Raw genomic sequence first — 10,431 nt, 5'->3', positions numbered from 1 at the left:
AGCAGAGTGTGGTGAGGCGATCCAATGTTCAGGACGCTGACTCGAGAGGTTTGTCTCCGGTGCTTTCCAACAGCCCTTTCCCGCCCGCGAAAAGCCTCGCGTCAGCTTTTCCAGGTCTGGTTTAGCAAGTTCCTCCTGCGCGCTGCGCGCCGCGCGCCTCCATGCCAGGAGCTGGAAGCGGGCTGGGCACAGACCCTTTTCCTGCTCTTTTACTTCTTTTGCTTTTTTACGGCTCAAGGGAACTAAGTCCCCTAGCCTGAGATACTGTTGAACTGGTTCGCATGCAATCATTCTACGGCCAAGGCTAAAGGGACAACCTGAACCTCTACAAACGCCGGGGAACCAAGTAATCCCCACCCTTACCTAGGGGCAAGGGGCAAAGCCCCTTGGGAAACTGAACTTTCACCTCTCCTCTCTTCTCACCTCAGCTCACCAATTTTGACGCTAGCCAATGAAGCGACGAGGAGGCCTGGTAGGCAGGACTTAGTGTTGCTCTGTCTATGCTGATTGGACTGCGACGGCATGAGGGGCGGACCGCGTGGGCGGGCTAGGGACCCTCCCTCGGTGGGCGGGGAGAAGTGAGGGCGGTGCTTGCGCGCCGGGAGGTGGCAGAGTGGCCGAGGCGGATACGCATGCGTGGTAGGCGGAGCTCGGCTCTTTTACCAATATTACCAGCCCAGTTCTTCCTATCCTTGCCTAGCTAGGGCTGGTGTTTCCGCACCCCGTCGTGGACAGTGGCTGCTGAGTGGCCGCTCTGTGTTCGGGTCGTCATGGCTGGTTACGAATACGTGAGCCCGGAGCAACTGGCTGGCTTTGATAAGTACAAGGTAGCGCGGGCCCCGCGGACGCTCCGTTCCCCCTGGTCCCGGCCTCTCCCAGGCGGCTGAGGAGCCGCACGGTCCGTGTCACCTTGTGCCGCGTGGCTTAGGGCGGGCTGGCGGGCGTTTCTCCGGGGGTCTTGCCGAGCCCTGGGGCTTTGGGGTCGAGGTGCGTGGGAGCACCCTAGACTCGTCCCCTTACTCAGCTCTCACCCAGGGATCGCCTTTTCCTTCGGAGACTGCTCGACGAGAGTAGAGAGAGAGAGAATTCCCCTCGCCTCTTTACTTCATCATCCTTATTATTTTGTAGCCCCCGGAGAGGTGATACAGTTCCCGTCTGTGGTGTCTTAATTGTCTTCATTTTAATGAACTTTCTACCCGCCTCACTTGTATACAACTTCAGAGACGGAGATGGTCGTTTGGCAGACGAGGCCCGGGGAGAGGGAGCGACTGCTGAGGCCATACTGCTGCTGATGGATGCGCTCGCTTCTCCCGGGAAAGGGGCTCCCGCAGCGGGAGCGTGTGGCGCCGGGGCTGCCGGCTGAAGTGAGCGCACCCCGGGAGGAACTCTGTAGTGGGGAGAGCGCGGGCTTTGGATTACCTATACCCCCGAAACCGAAATCGAGTTTATTTACTTGGCTCGGGGCCAAATCATAGTGTCTACGGTGCAACACGATTATAAGAATTTGAGAAGCGCCTGGCGTATAATGGGCCTTCGGTAAATGGTTCAATTTCCCTCCGAACCTGGCTCGTCGTCCCTGCTCCCTCCCCAGTGAATGACTCCTCTCTCCGTCCTGCGGTCCGCGGTCCGGGCGAGAAACCTGGGTAGTAACCTTTCATTCTGGTTCCTCTTCCCCGCCCATCAGTCCGTGCGTCGCCAGATGCTGGGTGTTCCGTCATTTTTATCCTCAACTAGAGGACTGGTTCCATGACCCACACTTCCCACATACGCTTTAAGTAATCTCTTTATTTGAGAATACTTGTAGAATAATGTAGTGTACATTTGGAGGAAAATTGTGCAGATTGAGTACAGAGTCCCCATGTATTCCACACCCAGTTTTTCCTGTTAACATCTTACATTAGTGTGGTACATTTGTCACACTTAATGTACACATTATTAACTGAAGTCCATTATCTTTTTTATAAGCCAGTACTGTTGAAAGGTTTATTTATTTTCAGAGAGCGGGGAAGGAAGGGAGAAAGAGAGGGAGAGAAACATCAATGTCTGAGACACATCAGTTGGTTGCCTCTCACACACCCCACGTTGTGGACCCCTCCTGCAACCCAGGCATGTGCCCTGACCGGGAATCGAACCAGCGACCTTTCATTTTGCAGGCCGACACTCAATCCACCAAGCCACACCAGCCAGGGCTGAAGTCCATTCTTTTCAGATTTTCTTAGTTTTTAACCTAATATTCTTTTTCTGTCCCAGGATCTCATCCAGGATACCACATTACATTTAGGCATCCTGTCTCCTAAGGCTCCTCTTGGCTGTGACAATTTCTCAGACTTTTGTCTTTGGTAATCTCAATAGTTTTGAGGAGTCCTGGTCAGCAGTTTTGTAGTGTGTCTCTTAGCTGGGATTTGCCCAGTGTTTTTCTCATGATCAGGTGAGGGCGATGGGTGTTGGGGGGGGGGGGGGCGGGGAAGGCTGCAGAGGTGAAGTGCCCTCTTACTGGGTCATGAAGAGGACATGCTGTCAATGTGGCTTACGCTGTTGATGTTGACTTTGACCACCTGGCTGAGCTCATGTTTGTCAGGTTTCTCCCTGAAGAGGTACTGTCTCTGGAAGGCAGTTACTGTGTGCAGCCCACACTTACTACCTTGAGGGCAGAGTAGAGACATAATTTATATTTGGAATTCTTCATGGAAGATGTGTCTTCCCTTCCCAATGCATATTTATTTGTTCAGTCATTTCTATTAGCATGAGTTCATGGATATTTATTTTATACTTTGGGCCATAATCCAGTACTGCTTAATATTGTTGCTCACCTACATTCACCTTTGCCCTTTCAATCCTTTTTCTGTGTTGCACAGTGATCTTTAAAAAAACAAGCGTCTGGTCATAGTCATTCTTCGCTTAAAACCCTCCGCTGTCTTCCCACTGCTCTTGGGATTAAGTCCTAAATTTCATGACATGCTTCTGAATGGTCTGGCCCTAGGCTCTGTCCAGCTTCCCATCACGCCACTCGCTGTCTGCCTCTGCCAGCCTTAGTGTCCTCTCCCACATCCCTCGTGTTTTCCAGGTCTTCATTGTTATATCTTCCTTCCCCATTATCTTCATCTTCGCATCTTAAGTGTTGATTCCTCAGAGAAGCATTCCCTCACCACTGCTTTCCCCTTACCTGTGCTCGTAGGGCCCCCTCTGCTGCTTTGTGGAATTCGTTCTTCAGTGGGTCACCCCATTAGCATGTAATGCCCCAGTGGTGAGACTTGTCTAAGGGCCACCCTGGCCTGGGCACTGCGCTACTGTGTGTGCTGGGCACCTGGTGCACATTTGTGGAATGAATGAATAACTCACAAAGTCATAGTGGGTTGTGTTTAATTGGAACTGGAAAAACTGTAAGGGACCTTAGAAGGTCACACGGTATATTCCTCTGCTTTTAAGCAAGATTGTGTCACAGCATTTTGAACGGAGGTGCTGCTGACTTGTCTTAAAATTTTAAGTGGAAAGAAGTTCCAGAGCCTTGGTAACCCAGGCCACGGCTTTACAACTTTTGCTAAAGGAGGTTATTAACCCAGATAACCTCCTGTTTTGCCTTAAGCTCTACTCCCCTTCTGTTATTTGTTTCGTACTACAAATATTGACATATAAAACTTTTTCTTCATTATTAGGATCTGTCTTTCTGGGTAATTGCCCACGGTACAGCTATTTCATTTGCAGCAGTGTGGAATAGGGGATCAACTTTTTCTTGTAAGCAAAGTTTTCTCTGGATTGGGGTCCTAATTTCCAGAAAATCTTAGTGTGCGTGTCTGTTCCTATTCCCCTGCCCTTCTGTTGTCTGACTCACTTCCAGTGTCTGACGGCAGATTTCCTACCAGCCTGGAAAACAAAGGTCAGTTAAGTAAGCATCCAGTGTTCAGTAAAATACAGTTTGTTAATTTTATTTTAGTTATAATGAAGCTTCTTTATTAAAGTAGGAGAGAGCACACATTTATTTCTTCTAGTGGAGGGTTCTTCACTCAATACTGTGTTCGTATTAAAAAGGATGAATCCAAAGGTGGAGTCCAAACGAAAAATCTGTGTGGTTGGTTTCACTGGAATGTGAATCGCATCTCAAGACCTTTTCTTCCCGAAGATCACACGTTCCCATTGTGTGGCCTTTGACAGTAAGTCCTTTATGAGTGCTCACTGGATGGAAATGGCTCTACCCATAAATGACTAAAAACTCAAAGTACTCAAAAGAGATTTTTATTTTATTCCCTGATGTGACCCTGTATATTAGAGCGAAGAGATGTGGAGAAAAATTGATACTGTAAAAGCAACTGGTGGAAAAATTACTTCTAAAGTAGTTTAATTTATCTTCCCCGGAGGTACATCTGAGAGCTACAGTTGGAAACCTGGCAGTTATTCAGAATAACTGCTGAAAGGGATGCACGCAGAGTGGGCATTAGGTTTCTGGAATAAAAAACTGTCAGACGGTTGAGTTGCAGTACGGAAGGAAGCATGGATGGATTCTGTGCTGTATATTCTCCTAACACGTGTGTTCTCTGTTGTGTTACCGCAGTTGTATTAAGCAGTTAAGTAATTAGTGTCTGCCTTCTCTTTTAGGGTATGAGCTCTGGGAGGGCAAGGCCTGTAGCTGTGTTGTTCAACATGGCCAAGGTCTAGCACATGAGCAGAGTAGGCTCTCAACATATTTATTGAGGAATGAAAGCGTGAAGGAGTGTAAACCATTTGGAAGTGTGATAAAAGGGAGCTGTGTATCTGCTTACATTCCTCTCCTCTGCTTGTCCTTTCGTTGGACAGGTCTTGTAGTTGAAGGATTTTTCTACTTATCTAAGGGTGAAACTTTTATTGTGATTTACCTAATCTGACCTAGGAAGGTGTAATTTTAATTGATAGTGTAGCAGCTCGTTTCACATTGTATCATTCTGCATCAGAGAGGAAGTGTTCTGTGAAGTATCCTGTTTGGTTTCAGGAATATAATGTGATGAGTTGTTTCTGCTGTTATGGTAGTTAATTTGGCTGTTCATAACAACCAGATTATGGGAACCGTGATCATTATGAATTAATTATTATTACACTTATGGTTGTAAAGAGAGACGGTGTTTTGGTGATAATGTTAAAGAACTAGAATCTGGCCTTTGCCCTTACTGGTTCACATAGTTTAATTTTACTTCTTTAATAAACATTTATTGAGGGCTCATTCTGTGTCAGGCATAGCATTGGGGCTGCAAAAATTAAGCTAGGCTAAAATTCCTACCTTCAAGAGACCAAGTTTGGCGGCATATAGACAAGTAAATAATTATGCATAGTTAAATGAAGTTAGCTAAGTTCATGGAGATCAGCCTAGAAGGATCAAGGCTGAGTGGACCCAATAAACAAGGGAAAGGGGGAGAAAAGGCATCAGAGAAGTGGACAGTGATTTTTGGATTTTACTCTGTCAATGAGTGTTTCTATGGTCCAAGGACTATGGGCGTCAGAATTCCGTAGGGAAAGGCTTTTTAATAGCAGGTTCCCAGGCGCACTTTGGGAGGTTCAGATTAGATCGATTGCCATTATTTGGATGTTAAGCAAATACTAGGTTGGCCAAAAAGTTCTTGTGTTTTTTTTCTTCAAAATACATATTTTTGGTTTTCACCAATATCTTTATTGACTTGGATAGTTTAAGTATGTCCGCATTCTCCTGTGTGGTATAAAGTTGATGGTTCTCAATCAATGTCTCGATTTGATCGCTATCAATTTCAACTGGTCTACCAACTGTGGAGCATCGTCTAGAGAGAAGTCTCCAGCATGAAACTGCAAACCACTTTTGACATGTCCAATCAGTCACAGCACCTTCTCCTTACACTGCACAAATCTTTTTTTCGTGTTTCAGTTGCATTTTTACCATAATAATGAAAGCATAATATGCTGAAAATGTCGCTTATTTTCTTCCATCTTCAATATTAAAATGGCTACACAACTTTTTTTAAATGCATGCTGACAACGACAGCTGTCACAATACAAGTAAACCAAACTGTTTTGAATGAAGTTAAAGACAGCTAAGTGCTACTAGAGCATCTTACGGGAAAAAAAAACAAACAAACTTTTTGGCCGACCCAGTACCGCAGACAGCTCTTGGGTATATTGCAACGCTGTAGGTTTTGGGGAGCCACTTAAGAATTTTGAAGAGGGTCAGATTTTAATATTAGGAAGCTTACCCTGGCAGCTTATAAAAATAAATTTATGAATGTATGGTGGTGGAGGTAAGGGTGATCTGGAGACAGACCTTGTAGGATCCCCCTGCGTAAAACTAGGTAAGGGATGAGGAAGGGCCTGAGTCTAAGCAATGGGGATGGAAAGGGAGTTGGGGATTCTAAAGGTGGAGGTCACAGTCACAGCTGGTTAACCTGCCCACTGTATTTGGCCCAGTAGACAGTTTAATTTGACCCATATTTACATTTCTCTTGATAAGCCAGAATATTGGATAACATGCGCCCCGAACTACTACTTCTTTTTAAAGATTTTATTCATTTACTTTTAGAGAGGCAGGGCAGGAGGGAAAAAGAGAAAGAGAGAAATAGCAATGCAAGAGATACATCGATAGGTTACCCTTTGCACACCCCCTACTGGGGACCTGGCCTACAACCAGGCATGTTCCCCCTCTTGGAATCAAACCAGCGACCTTGCGGTTCGAAGGCGGATGCTCAATCCACGAGCCACATGAGCCACATGAGCTAGGGTGGACCTAAACTTCTTGACAGGAATTCCCTGAAGCTGACTAGTTTCCCATTTCTCTACCAGACCATAGGCTCTTGCAGGTCCTTTGTTCAGTTTACGTGACTGACCCCTATGGACGCTTGAGTTTGTGGCCCATGACTCAAGACTGTAAACTGACAGAACATGGCGCCTGACCAGTGGTGGTGCTGTGGGGCCGAGGGTGAAAAATGCAGAGGGAGGGGTCTGGGGTGACTCAGGTTCTGTCTGGTGGGCCGACTTGGCTGGAGGCGGCAGTCACGGAGGCAAGGGTTTGTAAGGCATTAACCCTGGGAGGGTGCTCTTGGTAACAATAGCACCTAACGCTGTTGAGTCAAAAATTTAGTTCTATTGATAGTGCAGTGAGGGGGTGTTATTAATATCTCATAAGTAACCAAATTCGGGAGAGTTGTATCTTACAGGAGCAATAATTATCATTTAAATGATAAATGCCGCTCAACCTGCAGGATAACAATAACCTTTGGCATGAGGCCCTCCTTTTGGACAGGGCCACTTGAAGCTGTGGTTTGTGGACTTGGAATCAAAACTAAAACAAAATTCATGTTCTAAGGAAATACCACTTGTGGATAAATTGCTCTCTATGGGGGGAATAGATCTGTAATGATTGAAAAGATCAGAACACTTTCCTCCTGTTCCTGAGCCGTAGAAACATGAGAAATTCTTGATCTTCTGATTTTCCCTTACCATGGTTGCAAGCTGACTGGAATACCACGTGTTCATCATGGCCTTACCTAGATACGTTACAGTTAATTCACGTGTGACTTCTCTTTAGTTGTGCCCTGGTCTCCTTGAATAGAGTTGAGGAAGTGGCCTCTCTCACCTGTAAGTACATTACTAAGGCTTGAAAAGCCTTTTTGTAGTCTTAAGTAGAGATTTACAAATGTCTCATAGAATTATTTTCGTAGTTGGCAGAGACAGAGGAGTCTTTCAGAAGGAGTGGAAAAAGGATGGATGGGAAACCTCTGCAGAGAGAGGGGGAGAGAGATTAAATGGTAGGGAGAAGGTCACTTCATTTTTAGGTGCTGTTTGGAGGAAGCATCTCGAATTGGTTCTTTTACTCTTTCCAAAATACCAGTTCACGGATGATGGCTTGTTTTTCTAACCACTGTAATGTTTAAATATTAAGAACTTCTTTGCTGAATAAGAATTTGTCCTGTGCGTAGGGGGGTTCGGGGAGAGATGTTTCCATCAGAGAGGCTGTGAACGAAGGCACAGGGACCTGGAAGTCCACGGTGAGGGGGAGGTAGGAGGAAGTGGTGGGTCTGAGAGGGACTGGGCCGCGCCTGGTGAGCTCAGGGAGGCAAAGTTGCAGTGGCGCGAGCAGTATCCTGGTAAGTACTGGATGATGATAATGATAGCAGGCATTTATATGGCACTTCCTATATGCCAGACTTTACATCTGTTACCTCATTTAATATCCACAAGTGCCTCGTGAAGTAAAGGTGCTGTTACTTTCCCCATTTCACTGAGACACAGAGTTTAAGTGCTCCAGGTTCCCACAGCTGAGATTTGAACCCAGGCAACCTGGGTCCTGGGTCTGTGGACTTTGTGCTATGCTGCCTCTCAAATCTAAGAATTACATGTAAATTCTGCCTTGTGGTTACTGGGTGTTTGTGTAAGATATATAAACATTAGAATAAAGACCTTCGATGCCATGCTTCATTGAATTTGTGTCTGATGTTTGCAGATGGGGAAATGTGCACTGACAAAAACAGAATTGGCTTAATTTCTCTTCCCCCGGTTGTAAATTAGTGGGGACAAGTGGGCTTTTATGTACTAGCCCTATATTTAGTTAAGTGTTGTGAACATCTCATTTGCTCTTAGCTGTGATTGAGATAAAAGGCTTTTGATTAAATAATTAGCTTCGAGACTGAAGTTAAAAAGAACCCACCTACTACTAGCTCCGTGATCTTGAGCAGGTAGCAGTCCCCAAACCAGGCTTCCCCATCCGTAAATTCGGGTCGTACAATCTCACAGGATCATTATCAGAACTGAAAGAGTTAATAGTTATAAAGTGCCTGGCACAAAGTACTAAGTATATAGTATTAACTCAGTAAAAAACGCCACTTGACATTCGCGCTTCCCTGCTTGTGAACTTAGCGTATAATACAGGCAACCTCCCAGGAAGTAACACCGAGAGAAAGTATATATTTAATCATGTATAATAGTACAACAGGCAGAGTAAAGTAAATTTTAAAAAATTTCACTTTCCTGTTTAACCTTCCACGTGTTTATCGTAAGTTTAGTATCCAAATCCCTCAGCAAGGATTTCAGGTTTCTTCACTGAACTGTTACTGCTCTTGTTTTCTCTTCTCATCTCTTGTTAGAGCTTATTATAAATGAAGTCTAGCAAGCGGACCTGTTCGTCCTCATGACTCACGTGTTCCTGTCTCATTGTTCTAGCTCTTCTCCAGTTCTTTCTCACCACCATCTTCTCTGACTTCTCAGCAGATATAAGTGACGATATTTGGTGACATGGGGTGGCATTTGGTGACATTGGTACTGAGACGTGTTCTCTGTGAGTGTAGTTCTTAAGAGTCCCGTTTGATCTGCACAATGGAATACTACACAGCAGAAGGAAAGAGGAAGGAATTCCTGCCCTTTGCGACAGCATGGGTGGAACTGGAGAGCATTATGCTAAGTGAAATAAGCCAGGCGGTGAAAGATGAATACTGTATGATCTCACTTATAGGAGGAATCTAATGAACAAAATAAACTAATGAGCAAAACGGAACTGGAGACACGGACCAGGGAACAGACCGTTAGTTGCCGGAGGAAAGGGGAGAGGATGGTGGAAAGAAGGGGAAGGGAGTCGTCAAAGAACATTCAGGAATAACCCATGGGCGTGGACAACGGGGTGGGGATGGACTGTGGGAGTGGGGGGTGGGTGGGACGGAGGAAGGCAAAGGGGGGGAAATTGGGACAACTGTAATAGAATAAACAAGAATTAAAAACCTTTTTATTTCTGTCCCAGGGTTAATATAACCTTGTTTTTTCGTTTTAAGTGTAGATTTGGTGTTTTTATATCATAGTAGATTGTTCCTAGCATAATGCCTTGCATCTAGTAAGCATTAGTGAGTACTTGCTGAATTTCATTCCACTTCTCTCACTAGAAATGCAGTATCTGAATCATCGTGGGGAGGTACGGGTGATGACCACCAAACTCACACTGTGGCTTCTCCCGCTGGGGTGTGGCAGGGGTGTCTTTGGTGTTGGTTTTCACCGGAGCGGTGGTCCTGAAACTTGAGAGTGCATCAGAATCACCTGGAGGGTTTAAAGAAAGACAGATTGCTGGGCCCCACACCCACAGTGTCTGCTTCTGTACATCAGGAGCAGGGCCCAGGAATTTGCATTCAGTTTGGCATCTACATTTTGAGAACCACCTTGTGAAAGAAGTCCTCATTTGTTTGTATTGCAGCCAGAAGAGCAGTTAGTAAAACCCAGAAATGAATGTAGAGGAATAAGAAAGTATTATTCTGATGTTCATAAGTTAGCTTTCAAGCATCAGGTAGTCTTGATTTTTGTGGCTAGGAACCTCAGGGTCTCTTTTATCAGAAGAGAGAGTGATGTAGTGCATTCAGAATTGTGTATTAGTTTTCTGTTGCTGGGGAACAACTTACCACAGACGGGAGGGGGGCATAAAGCAACACACACCGATTGTCTCACAGTCTCTGGGCCAGGAGCTTGGGC

The 10,431-nt window shown here is 45.5% G+C and overlaps 1 protein-coding gene across 1 annotated transcript in view; it reads left to right on the top strand.

The window, feature by feature from the left end:
• The first annotated feature begins 669 nt into the window (after positions 1–669).
• The window catches only part of SELENOI (selenoprotein I), a 45,535-nt gene continuing 35,773 nt past the window's right edge, over positions 670–10,431 (top strand). Inside the window, exon 1 of the mRNA XM_045844386.1 lies at positions 670–827. Coding sequence (XP_045700342.1) covers positions 771–827 — 57 coding nt within the window. The 5' untranslated portion in view covers positions 670–770. The remainder of the gene's footprint in view (positions 828–10,431) is intronic.

This window comes from Phyllostomus hastatus, unplaced genomic scaffold, assembly GCF_019186645.2.
Source record: "Phyllostomus hastatus isolate PE091 unplaced genomic scaffold, TTU_PhHast_1.1 phas_contig_402, whole genome shotgun sequence".
Classification (NCBI taxonomy): Eukaryota; Metazoa; Chordata; class Mammalia; order Chiroptera; family Phyllostomidae; genus Phyllostomus; species Phyllostomus hastatus.
The sequence above is the reverse complement of the archived record's forward strand: the minus strand, read 5'-3'. Positions and strand labels throughout refer to the sequence as shown.